General features: G+C 42.1%; 1 protein-coding gene across 30 annotated transcripts in view; it reads right to left on the reverse strand.

The window, feature by feature from the left end:
- The window catches only part of NEK11 (NIMA related kinase 11), a 327,824-nt gene that overhangs the window by 79,585 nt on the left and 233,927 nt on the right, over positions 1–14,312 (reverse strand). For 23 of the 30 annotated variants that reach the window (XM_055295452.2, XM_055295445.2, XM_055295440.2 and 20 more), the window contains one exon: positions 2,951–3,047. The exons of 6 other annotated variants lie outside the window; for them this stretch is intronic. In XM_055295452.2, the coding sequence (XP_055151427.2) occupies positions 2,951–3,047 (97 nt within the window). Of the gene's footprint in view, positions 1–2,352; positions 2,593–2,950; positions 3,048–14,312 lie in introns of those variants that run through there. One more of the 30 variants, XM_063610745.1, reaches the window with a different exon arrangement.

The following is a 14,312-nucleotide window of genomic DNA, read 5'->3' on the forward strand; positions in this document are numbered from 1 at the left end:
ATTAATACTTACAAAGCCCCAGGGCCCCCAGTTTAGAGAACTTGGAGAAGGATGGCAGTATGGTCACCAGGTGTGTTGCCACCCAACTTCTTCATAGAGGAGATGACAAAGTCATTTGCCTGATATCCTTAAACTGTCACACACTAAGTAAGCCTTCAGGCACTACTTACTGAACTGGAAGTTTCTTTCTTACCTAGATCTTGCCTTTGCTTAGGTAACAATGGGGAAGGCTGTGGAGGGGGCAGGTGTGGTAGGAAATTTAGGAGTTCAGTTTTGGAAATCCTGAGCTTGAGATGCCTAACGGACATACAAGGGAAAATGTCAAAGAGCAGATGAAAATTCACATATTTACTGAAATATTTATGGATATAACATATGATGAATAGGACTTCCTTAAAAGTAACATGTGAGAACAGGTGGAAGTATAGAAAAACAAGATTGGTCATGGGTGATAACTGTTGAACTGGTTGGGTTGATTAGTCTTTAGAAAAATTATACTACTCTGACTACTTTTATATGTGGCTGAAACTTCCTATAATTAAATGTTTAAAAGTTTAGGACACACAATATTTCTTATGTAGGCTACCACCAAAAGTATATAACCTGAAGCTCATAATGAGGAAACAATAGACAAACCCACAGTAAGAGATATCTTACAAAACAACTGGCCTGCACTCTTCAAAAATGTCAGTGTCATGAAAGACGAAGAATGACTGAGGAACCATTCTAAATACACCAAAGAGACATAGCAACTGAGTGTAATGTGTGATTCTGGCTTGTATCCTGAATCAGAAAAACAATTGCGATAATGGGTATTATTGGTATAATCAATGAAATCTGAATATGGATTTCTATGTTAAATAATAGTATGTACGGATGTGAAATTTCCTAAATTCAGTCATCATACTGTGGTTATATGAGAGAATGTTCTTGTTTTTAGAAGCTACTCATTTAAATATTTAGGGATGAAGAATCATGATGCATGGAACCTATTCTCAAATGGATCAGTAATAATAATAATTTATAAGTGTATATGTATATATATTATATTGATAGATATAAAGAAAAATTACAGAAATGTGACAAAATGTTAACAACTGGTAAATCTAGATGAAGTCTATACTGGTAAATACAGAAGTGAACATCTTGCTCAGTCATAGCCCCTTCCCAGAGTGGCCCACATGCAATGTCTGATTGACTGGGGTTACAAATGCCCTCTTGTCCCAACTCAGGACAGTTCTGCAGGACCATCTAGCCCCAGAACTCCCTATGGGATTGGCAGAGGCCTCTAATGACCCATGTCACAGCTTGACTTCTCCCTGACCAGTCTGCTTCCTTCCTCCTCCTTTCGATAGCTGTTGGTCTTCAGAAGATTCCCTCACAAACCTCCTCCTACACATTAATCTCCATCTCTGAGTATGCTTCCTGGGTATCCAGCTGTAGCAATTAATATGACCATTTTACAGATAAAGAAACTGAATCTTCGAAAATCACTTGTCAAAGGTTAGACAGCCATTTGTTAGTGAAGCCAAGACTCAGACACCAAATCTTCTGACCTCCAGCTTCTCCTCCTTTTTCTTTACCTCTCCAAATGATATCCCTCTGTGAAGGCCAAGGTGAAGGCTAAGTCCCTGCTTCTCCCAGAGGCCTCCCAACTTCCTCTTTCTGACCTTAGAGCTCTCATAATCTGTTTGGCTCATGGCCATGCTCCTATTTGGGGACTTTTCTTAACCATCACTTCATATTACATAACCATTATGTTGTCACTTAACGTTTTGCATTTGAAGTTTTGCATTTTCTGTACATTATAATCTCTATGGAGACAAATGTCATTAACTGTTCTTCTTGGCATCCCAATAGTTGCCATCCATATGCTGAGCATGCAGTATATCACTGTGCAGAGAAAATCACTGTGCAGAGAAAGAACAGCAAGATTTCCTCTCTCTGGCTGGCTTCTAAGTCTTTGAAACTGAGAAAACATAACATGCTCAAAAGATACGTAGCTTTGCAGCCTTGATTTCCTTTTTGTCTTTTCTGGAATGGCATAAGGATTCACAATACAAAATATAAAACGATGGCAGGTTATTCCAATAGAGGAGCAATACCATCCATGGGGGAGTAACCCAAACTGCAGTGGCCCACATTAAAAAGGTGAGCCAGAAAGTACTTGGTCAATTACAGCCAAGCAATAAGGAGAAAAACAACACACTAGGAATAAAATCATTAGAATGCATCTTGGCCAATTAATTTGGCAAAATATTTTCATTTTAATTATTTAAAACATTTCATAATATGCTAGGAAATGGGGTATTGTGTACTCTGCAAAAGTAATGAAGTCTTAGATCAAAAATCTGACACCACATTGTTAACTTTAATGGGTAAAATAAGCAAATCACTTTTCTTCTCTTTCAAGACTATCAACTGGGAAATTAGCGTCACCTTCTATATTCTCTCCTCCAAGCAAGGACAGGTGGAGGATGTTTCCCTCTACAGAGGGAAAAATTAATCCATACTCCCTCACTTTCAATTTCTGGGAATCACTTCTTGCCATGGTAATTATGTTATTATATGACTACTCTGGTACAGGTAGGGCTGGAAAACAATAAGTATATAAACATATTAACAGCTTTAGACTTGGAAATAATTTTCAGCATTTTTTTCTCATTTGCTTTCAAACATTAGCATGGATGAGAATGTGCTGTGCTGCAAGAATACTATAAGCGCAAATGAACTGAAAAATAATTCTTGCCAAACTTCCCTAATTATTCAACCAGCACCAATACAGAAAGTGAATTTTAGAGAGAAGTTTCTATGTTGGAACAGCTTAATCCCAGGTATTTTGTTACAGCAGCACAAATGGACTAAGACAGTATCACATGACTGGGTCACACACTTGGTCAATATGCTTTAACACTGCACCTTCCTAGGGGGCAGGCAACATGCTACTTACTCCTTCATGCGTTTCATCTTGGTCCTGGCCATCGCACTGTTGAAAATTGTTGGTCCTGGGGACATATCTTCAGCCATGCAGGTGATGGTCTTTGTGTCTGAAAATCAATGCACAGCCCTTATTGACTTCATCATCAATCCTGCAACTTCAAGGTGATGTTCAAGGGCAATCAGAAAACAGAAGCTAATCCACCTTTGCCACATGGTAATGCTACATTAATTAGAGATGAATTCAATTATAACACTAACATTAAGAAGATTTATTCCAAATGACAAGATTATTTACAGGTTTAATATGCACAAGGCATTCCAGGACAAAGCCTCTCTCACAAAGGATTATTTAAACAAAACATCATTATTTAAAAGATGAGCTTTTTATCTCAGAAAACTCAGGGGGAAATGTATCTATAGAAAAGCCAAGTGTTCCTGAGGACCCTTTGGCCATTCTCTTTCAGCAGGTGTGGATGTTTGACTAAGTGACTAGGAATTTTTCTAATAAGCTTAGTTTTCCTTTTATCTTAATCTTATACCTGAGCATTAGCTTTTTTGCAATGGAAAGCAAAATGCTGACCAGAGTTCATATCTGCAGCTTTAAACTTCAGCAGAATAGAGCAGAAGGCCAAAGTTGTGTTCAGAGGGTAAGAGTTGGTAATGAAAGTTGAGGTGTAATGAAATCTGCTGAGAGAGCTACAGTTTTTAATGAAACATCCTGAAGGCTCTTATAAAACATGTTGAAACTGAGGGAAAGAAATATTCCATCAACTGAAACACTACTTTCCATTAAAAAGCTAAAACTGGGCTGGGTGCAGTGGCTCATGCTGTAATCCCTGCACTTTGGAAGGCTGAGGTGGGCGGATCACCTGAGGTCAGGAGTTTGGGACCAGCCTGGCCAACATGATGAAACCTTCTCTACTAAAAATATAAAAATTAGCTGAGTGTGGTGGCACTTGCCTATAATCCCAGCTACTCTGGAGGCTGAGACAGGAGAATCACTTGAACTTGGGAGGTGGAGGTTGCAATGAGCTAAGATGGCACCACTGCACTCCAGCCTGGGTGAAAGAACAAGGCTCTGTCTCAAAAAAATAAAATGAAATAAAATAAAAATAAAAAATAAAAAAAAGAAGAAGCTAAAACTGGCCCATCAGCAAGAGCTCAGGGCAATACATAGAGCTGAATTTACAATTTGGCCCTTTGCTGCTCTTTCCTCCCTGGAAATGGGGGCAGAGTACTCCCTGTGCACTTCCTTAGATCTCTTATAAGGTGCTTCACATCCCATCAGTAAAAAACTGTCCACTCTAATGATCATTTATAAATCATATCCATGTAGTTGCTATGTCAGAGAGAAGAGACTCATGTTATGAAATTCCCATTCTTTTCTCAACATATCTCATATAACATGTGCCTGCTTGACTTAGGGACCAAGTAAAGAAGCAAAGTGGAGTCCCCATTTTACATATTAGTAAAGCTTTTTCTTCTTCTTCTTTTTTTTTTTTTTTTTTTTGAGACAGAGTTTTGCTCTTGTTGCCCAGCCTGGAGTGCAATGGTGTGATCTCGGCTCACTGCAACCTCCGCCTCCTGGGTTCAAGTGATTCTCCTGCCTCAGTCTCCTGAGTAGCTGGGATTACAGGCGTGCACCACCATGCCTGGCTACTTTTGTATTTTTAGTAGAGACAGGTTTTCTGCTGTTGGTCTCCTTTTGGTCAGGCTGGTCTTGAACTCCCAACCTCAGGTGATCTGTCCACCTTGGCCTCCCAAACTGCTGGAATTACAGGCATGAGCCACCACACCCAACCTTTTTATTTTTTTGAGATGGAGTTTTGCTCTTGTTGCCCAGGCTGGAGTGCAATAGTGAGATCTCGGCTCACTGCATCCTCCGCCTCCCGGGTTCAAGTGATTCTCCTGCCTCAGCCTCCCAAGTAGCTGGGATTACAGGCTCCCGCCACCATGCCCAGCTAATTTTTTTCTTTTTAGTAGATACGGGGTTTTGCCATATTGGTCAGGCTGGTCTCGAACTCCTGACCTGAGGTGATCCGCCTGCCTCGGCCTCTCAAAGTGCTGGGATTACAGGTGTGAGCCACCCCAACTGGCCCTATTTTTTAAATTTTAAAAGTTAAATGCAAATTCTAATATGTCTCACACACCCTCCTTTTGCACTACCTGTTGGAGCATGCATCCCACTTTGAACTTCTTGCTCCTATAGATATAATTGAGATGAATATTCTCCAGCTTAATTCTGTGCCAAAGTCTCTGATCTTTCCTTAGACTAGATCCCTAGTTATGGAAATCCTGGATTAACAGGGACAAACCTTGTAAAGCGCATAATACAAATTAACAATGGTATGTTGCTCATGGTATGTACACCAGTTATGCCTTCATGATAAAGACACAAGTACCAGCGACTGATTGCTTCTATTTCTCTCACTCCTGGAGATTACCCTTTCCACACCTGGAGAGAAAATTTGCCTCAGCCCTCACTGCAACTGGACAGCAGCTTTCTGTCAGCTCCAACCTTCCCACTAGCTCTGGCCAGGACAGATACTTTTCCCTAGGGAAGCTTGGGGAGTGGGCAAGAGGAAGGCATAGGGGTTTATTTCATATTCCTGTTGGTTGCTTTTTACAATAATCTTTCCTAGAACCTAAAAAGTTACTAAAACAACACCAACCATACCATGCCAAGTAACTCACATGCAGGCTCAAAAATCAGTTCTGCCAAGAATAAAAATAAGGTGCTCCTTTCCCATCTTTTCCAGAGCTAGCAAGTTTTGAAGACTTATGCAAATAAAGGTCAAAGCAATTTACAGGAGAGCTGCAGTTTATTCTTTTTTTTTTTTTTTTTTTTTTTTTTTTTTTGAGTCGGAGCCTGGCTCTGTCGCCCAGGCTGGAGTAGTGCAGTGGCGCAATCTCGGCTCACTGCAAGCTCCGCCTCCCGGGTTCACGCCATTCTCCTGCCTCAGCCTCTCCGAGTAGCTGGGACTACAGGCGCCCGCCACCACGCCCGGCTAATTTTTTTGTATTTTTAGTAGAGGCGGGGTTTCACAGTGGTCTCGATCCCCTGACCTCGTGATCCGCCCACCTCAGCCTCCCAAAGTGCTGGGATTACAAGCGTGAGCCACCGCGCCCGGCGAGAGCTGCAGTTTATTCTAAGCTGGCTACAGTTCCCCTCAATAAGGCACTCAGTGCTGCTAGGAAAGATGCTAAGCCTTAAGCCCAAGGGTAGAAAACAGGGTAAGTATAATTTCAAGCAACAGGGTTGGCAAAGCTTGGTGCTCAGAACAATTCCTTTTTCAGTGTTTCTTATTGGCCAATTTTCTTTCCCTCTGCCTCCCATCTTCCAACATGAATAGTAGTTGCTTTATGTCAAAGAAAAGGACAATTCATTTAACAATCATAATAAAAATAATTGGGGCTAGAATCATAGATGTCATCCAATAGGTGACTGAATCTCAGAGTGTGTTCTAGACCACTGCTTCTCAAACTTTAATGTCATACAAATCATCCAGGGATCTTGTTAAAATAAATGCAGATTCTTCTTTAGTAGGTTTGGGGAGGGCTTGGGATTCTGTGTTTCCATAAGTTCCCAGGTGATACCAATGCTGCTGGTCCTGCAACCACACTTTGATAAGTAAGGCTCTAGACAGGCCAGCTACATAATTTGTGGGGCCCAGTGCTAAACGACAATGCAGAAATCCTTGTTCAAGAAACAAGAGAAAAGCTGTTTTTTTGGGGGGTCTGTATTTGTCTGTGGACCTGTCATTGTGCTTTTTGCTGGGTATTTAATGTCATTCTCCCTCAGGAACTAGGGCAGATACTCTGCAGGGGAGTGTAGACACTTATAGGGACCTGGCAGTCTTACCTCACCACAACCCTTCCTCACTATTACCTAGGACCCCACTGGGAATGGAGGATTGCAGTAGTTATGGGGTGGGGATTAAGGAGTAGGTGGCAGAGGAACCTTCCCAGATAGATGTCTTAAAGGCAAGACAGCACATGAGCAACGCTTTAAGCCCTGAGCCTGTGTTCCACCGTGTTATCAGCTTTCATTCATAGAACACAAATTCAAAGATAAAATTTTATGAAACTGCATGTGTGGGCTCCTTCCTGAAACTGGGGCCCTGTGTAACTGCACTGGTCTCACGTCCATGAAGCCCAGGTTCTAGAGCTCTGCTTTCTTAAAGCTCCGCTTTCTGAAAAATAGGTGAATCCTTAATCCCCATGTTAATTTTCAAAAAGTAATTTTGGATGGAATGCGCAAGATGGCCAAATAGGAACAGCTCCAGTCAGCAGCTGCCAGTGAGATCAACACAGAAGGTGGGTGATTTCTCCATTTCCAACTGAGGTACCCAGCTCATCTCATTGGGACTGGTTAGACAGTGGGTGCAGTCCACAGAGGGTGAGCTGAAGCAGGGTGGGGCATCACCTCACCAGGGAGGCTCAAGCCTCCCTTCCCTAGCCAAGGGAAGCCGTGAAGGACTGTGCCATGAGGAATGGTGCACTCCAGCCCAGATACTATGCTTTACCCACGGTCTTCACAACCCACAGACCAGGAGATTCCCTCGGGTGCATATGCCACTAGGGCCCTGGGTTTCAAGCACAAAACTGGGTGGCCATTTGAGCAGACACTGAGCTAGCTGCAGGAGTTGTTTTTCATACTCCAGTGGCACGTGGAAGGCCAGGGAGACAAAATCTTTCACTCCCCTGGAAAGCGGGCTGAAGCCAGGGAGCCAAGTGGTCTAGCTCAGTGGATTCCACCCCTGCAGAGCCCAGAAAGCTAAGATCCACCAGCTGGAAATTTGTGCTGCCAGCACAGCAGTCTGAAGTCAACCTGGGATGCTCAAGCTTGGTGGGGGGAGGGACATCTGCCATTACTGAGGCTTGAGTAGGTGGTTTTCCCCTCACAGTGTAAACAAAGCTGCTGGGAAGTTTGAACTGGGCAGAGCCCACTGCAGCTTGGCAAAGCCTCTGTAGCCAGACTGTCTCTCCAGATTCCTCCTCTCTGGACAGGGCATCACCAAAAAAAAGGCAGCAGCCCCAGTCAAGGGGATTAAAGATAAAACCCCAATCTCCCTGGAACAGAGCACATGGGGGAAGGGAGGCTGTGGGCACAGCTTCAGCAGACTTAAATGTCCATGCCTGCTAGCTCTGAAGAGAGCAGCGGATCTCCCAACACAGTGTTCCAGCTTTGCCAAGGAACAGACTGCCTCCTTAAGTGGGTCCCTGACCCCCATGCCTCCTGACTGGGAGGCACCTCCCAGAAGGGGTCGACAGACAAATACAGGAGAGTTTGGGCTGGCATCTGGTGGGTGCCCTTCTGGGATGAAGCTTCCAGAGGAAGGAACAGGCAGCAATCGTTGCTATTCTGCAGCCTCCACTGGTGGTACCCAGGCAAACAGGGTCTGGAGTGGACCTCCAGCAAAATCCAGCAGACCTGCAGCAGAGGGGCCTGGCTGGTAGAAGGAAAACTAACAAACAGAAAGGAATAGCATCAACATCAACATCAACAAAAAGGACATCCACTCAGAAACCCCATCTGAAGGTCACCATCAAAGACCAAAGGCAGATAAATCCATGAAGATGAGGAAAAACCAGCACAAAAAGGCTGAACATTCCAAAAATCAGAATGCTTCTTCTCCTCCAAAGGATCACAACTCCTCACCAGCAAGGGAACACAATTGGAGGGAGAATGAGTTTGACAAATTGACAGAAGTAGGCTCCAGAAGGTGGGTAATAACAAACTCCTCTGAGCTAAAAAAGCATGTTCTAACTCAATGCAAGGAAGCTAAGAACGTTGATAAAAGGTTAGATGAATTGCTAACTAGAATAACCAGTTTAGAGAAGAACATAAATGACCTGATGGAGTTGAAAAACACAGCACGAGAACTTCGTGAAGCATACGCAAGTATCAATAGCTGAATTGATCAAGTGGAAGAAAGGATATCAGAGATTGACTATCAACTTAATGAAACAAAGCATGAAGACGCGATTAGAGAAAAAAGAATGAAAAGGAACAAAGCCACCAAGAAATATGGGACTATGTGAAAAAACCAAACCTATGTTTGATTGGTATACCTGAAAGTGATGGGGAGAATGGAATCAAGTTGAAAAACACATTTCAGAATATTACCCAGGAGAACTTCCCAAACCTAGCAAGACAGGCCAACTTTCAAATTCAGGAAATACAGAGAACACCACAAAGATACTCCTCGAGAAGAGCAACCCCAAGACACATAACCATCAGATTCACCAAGGTTGAAATGAAGGAAAAAAGGTTAAAGGCAGCCAGAGAGAAAGGTTGGGCTACCCACAAAGGGAAGCCCATCAGACTAACAGTGGATCTCTCGGCAGAAACCCTACAAGCCAGAAGAGAGTGGGGGCCAATATTCAACATTCTTAAAGAAAAGAATGTTCAACCCAGAATTTCATATCCAGCTAAACTAAGCTTCATAAGTGAGGGAGAAATAAAATCCTTTACATACAAAAAATGTTGAGCGATTTTATCGCCACCAGGCCTGCCTTACAAGAGCTCCTGAAGGAAGCACTAAACATAGAAAGGAACAACCGGTACCAGCCACTGCAAAATCATGCCAAATTGTAAAGAGCATTGAAACTAGGAAGAAACTGCATCAACTAACGAGCAAAATAACCAGCTAGCATCATAATGACAGGATCAAATTCAAACATAACAATATTAATCTTAAATGTCAACAGGCTAAATGCCCCAATTAAAAGACACGGACTAGCAAACTGGATAAAGAGTCAAGACTCATCAGTGTGCTGTATTCAGGAGACCCATCTCACATGCAGAGACACACATAGGCTCAAAATAAAGGGATGAAATAATATTTACCAAGCAAATGGAAAGCAAAAAAAAGCAGGTGTTGCATTTCTAGTGTCTGATAAAACAGACTTTAAACCAACAAAGATTAAAAGAGACAAAGGAGGGCATGGCACAATGGTAAAGGGATCAATGCAACAAGAACAGCTAACTATCCTAAATGTATATGCACCCAATACAGGAGCACCCAGATTCATAAAGCAAGCCCTTAGAGACCTACAAAGAGACTTAGACTCCCACACAATAATAGTGGGAGACTTTATTAGACAGATCAATGGAACAGAAAATTAACAAGGATATTCAGGACTTGAACTCAGATCTGGACCAGGCAGACCTAATAGACATCTACAGAACTCTCCACCCCAAATCAACAGAATATACATTCTTCTCAGCACCACATTGCACTTATTCTAAAATTGAACACATAATTGGAAGTAAAACACTCCTTTAGCAAGTGCAAAAGAATGGAAATCATAACAAACAGTTTCTCAGACCACAGTGCAATCAAATTAGAATTGAGGATTAAGAAACTCACTCAAACCATACAACTACATGGAAACTGAAAAAGCTGCTCCTGAATGACTACTGGGTAAATAACGAAATAGGTGGAAATAAGTAAGTTCTTTGAAACCAATGAGAACAAAGACACAATGTACCAGAATCTCTGGGACACAGCTAAAGCAGTGTTTAGAGGGAAATTTATAGCACGAAATGCCCACAAGCAAAAGCAGGAAAAATCTCAAATTGACACCCTAACATCACAATTAAAGAACTAGAGAAGGAAGAGCAAACAAATTCAAAAGCTAGCAGAAGGCAAGAAATAAGTAAGATCAGAGCAAAACTGAAAGAGTTAGAGACAAGAAAAACCCTTCAAAAAAATCAATGAATCCAGGAGCTGGTTTACTGACAACAAAATAGATATACCGGTAGCCAGACTAATAAAGAAGAGAAGAGAGAAGAATCAAATAGACACAATAAAAATGATAAAGGGGATATCACCACCAATCCCACAGGAATACAAACTACCATCAGAGAATATTATAAACACCTCTATGCAAATAAACTAGAAAATCTAGAAGAAATGGATAAATTCCTGGACACATACACCCTCCCAAGTCTAAATCAGGAAGACATTAAATCCCCGAATAGACTAATAACACATTCTGAAATTGGAGCAGTAATTAATAGCCTACCAACCAAAAAAAGTCCAGGACCAGATGGATTCACAGCTGAATTCTACCAGAGGTACAAAGAGGAGCTGGTACCATTCCTTCTGAAAGTATTCCAAATAGAAAAAGAGGAATTCCTCCCTGACTCATTTTATAAGGCCAGCATCATCCTGATACCAAAACCTGGTAGAGACACAACAAAAAAAAGATAATTTCAGGCCAATATCCCTGATAAACATCGATGCGAAAATCCACAATGAAATACTGGCAAACCGAATCCAGCAGCACATCAAAAAGCTTATCCACTACAATCAAGTCAGCTTCATCCCTGTGATGCAAGGCTGGTTAAACATAGGCAAATCAATAAAAGTAATCCATCACATAAACAGAACCAATGACAAAAACCACGATTATCTCTATAGATACAGAAAAGGCCTTCGACAAAATTCAACACCCCTTCATGCTAAAAACTCTCAATAAACTACGTATTGATGGAACATATCTCAAAATAATAAGAGCTATTTATGACAAACCCACAGCCAGTATCATACTGAATGGGCAAAAGCTGGAAGCATTCCCTCTGAAAACTGGCACAAGACAAGAATGACCTCTCTCATCACTCCTATTCAACATAGTATTGGAAGTACTGGCCAGGGCAATCAGGCAAGAGAAAGAAATACAAGGTATTCAAATAGGAAGAGAGGAAGTCATATTGTCTCTCTTTGCAGATGACATGAGCCTATATTTAGAAAACCCCCTCGTCTCAGCCCAAAAACTACTTAAGCTGATAAGCAACTTCAGCAAAGTCTCAGGATACAAAATCAATGTACAAAAATCATAAGCATTCCTATATACCAATAATAGACAAATAGAGAGCCAAATCATGAGTAATTCCCATTCAATTGCTACAAACAGAATAAAACACCTAGGAATCCAACTTACAAGGGATGTGAAGGACCTCTTCAAGGAGAACTACAAACCACTGCTCAATGAAATAAGACAGAACACAAAAAAATGGAAAATCATTCCATGCTCACGGATAGGAAGAATCAAGATCATGAAAATGGCCACACCGCCCAAAGAAATTTATAGATTCAATGCTAACCCCATCAAGCTACCACTGACTTTCTTCACAGAATTAGAAAAAACTACTTTAAACTTCATATGGAACCAAAAAAGAGCCCGTATAGCCAAGACAATCCCAATCAAAAAGAACAAAGCTGGAGGCATCATGCTACCTGACTTCAAACTATACTACAAGGCCACAGTAATCAAAACAGCATGCTACTGGTACCAAAACAGAGATCTAGACCAATGGAACAGAATAGAGCCTTCAGAAATAACACCACACATCTACAACCATTTGATCTTTGACAAACCTGACAAAAATAAGAAATGGGGAAAGGATTCCCTATTTAATAAATGGTGCTTGGAAAACTGGTTAGCCATATGTAGAAAGATGAAACTGGATCCCTTCCTTAAACCTTATACAAAAATTAATTCAAGATGGATTAAAGACTTAAATGTTAGACCTAAAACCATAAAAACCCTAGAAGAAAACCTAGGCAATACCATTCAGGACATAGGAATGGGCAAGGACTTCATGACTAAAACACCAAAAGCAATGGCAACAAAAGTCAAAATTGACAAATGGGATCTAATTAAACTAAAGAGTTTCTGCACAGCAGAAGAAACTATCAGCAGAGTGAACAGGCAACGTACAGAATGGGAGAAAATTTTTGCAATCTATCCATCAGACAAAGGGCTAATATCCAGAATCTAAACTTAATCTATACTAAAGGAACTCAAACAAATTTACAAGAAAAAAGCAAACAACCCCATCACAAAATGGGCAAAGGATATAAATAGACACTTCTCAAAAGAACACATTTATGCCGCCAACAAACATATGAAAAAAAGCTCATAATCACTGGTCATTAGAGAGATGCAAATCAAAACTACAATGAGATACCATCTCATGCCAGTTAGAATGGTGATCAATAAAAAGTCAGGAGACAACAGATGCTGGAGAGGATGTAGAGAAATAGGAGCACTTTTACACAGTTGGTGGGAGTGTAGATTAGTTCAACCATTGTGGAAGGCAATGTGGTGACTCTTCAAGGATCTAGAACCAGAAATACCATTTGACCCAGCAATCCCATTACTGGATATATACCCAAAGGATTATAAATCATTCTACTATAAAGACACATGCACACGTATGTTTATTGCAGCACTGTTCACAATAGCGAAGACTTGGAGCCAACCCAAATGACTATCGATGATAGAATGGATAAAGAAAATGTGGCACATATGGAGGTTCCAAGATGGCCGAATAGGAACAGCTCCAGTCTACAGCTCCCAGCATGAGCAATGCAAAAGATGGGTGATTTCTGCATTTCCAACTGAGGTACCAGGTTCATCTCACTGGGGCTTGTTGGACAGTGGATGCAGCCCACGGAGTGTGAGCAGAAGCAGGGTGGGGCATCACCTCAACTGGGAAGCACAAGGGGTTGGCAAACTCCCTTTCCTAGCCAAGGGAAGCTGTGACAGATGGTACCTGGAAAACTGGGACACTCCCACCCTAATACTGCGATTTTCCAACGGTCTTAGCAAATGGCACACCAGCAGATTATATCCCGCGTCTGGCTCGGAGGGTCCCATGCCCACAGTGTCTTGCTCCCTGCTGGCACAGCAGTCTGAAATCGAACTGCAAGGGGGCAATGAGGCTGGGGGAGGGGCATCCGCCATTGCTGAGGCTTGAGTAGGTAAACAAAGCGACCTGGAAGCTAGAACTGGGTGGAGCCCACTGCAGCTCAAGGAGGCCTGCCTGCCTCTGTAGACTCCACCTCTGGAAGCATGGCATTGCTGAACAAAAGGCAGCAGAAACTTCTGCAGACTTAAATGTCCCTCTCTGACAGCTTTGAAGAGAGCAGTGGTCCTCTGAGCATGGAGTTTGAGATCTGAGAATGGACAGACTGCCTCCTCAACAGGGTCCCTGACCCCTGAGTAGCCTAACTAGGAAACACCTCCCAGTAGGGGTGACCGACACCTCATACAGCTGGGTGTCCCTCTGAGATGAAGCTTCCAGAGGAAGGATCAGGCAGCAACATTTGCCATTCTGCAATATTTGCTGTTCTGCAGCCTCTGCTGGTGATACCCAGGCAAACAGCGTGTGGAGTGGACCTCCAGCAAACTCCAACAGACCTGCAGATGAGGGTCCTGACTGTTAGAAGGAAAACTAACAAACAGAAAGGACATCCACACCAAAACCCCATCTGTATGTTACCATCATCAAAGACCAAAGGTAGATAAAACCACAAAGATGGGGAGAAACCAGAGCAGAAAAGCTGAAAATTCTA

This window comes from Symphalangus syndactylus, chromosome 10, assembly GCF_028878055.3.
Source record: "Symphalangus syndactylus isolate Jambi chromosome 10, NHGRI_mSymSyn1-v2.1_pri, whole genome shotgun sequence".
In the NCBI taxonomy this organism is placed as follows: Eukaryota; Metazoa; Chordata; class Mammalia; order Primates; family Hylobatidae; genus Symphalangus; species Symphalangus syndactylus.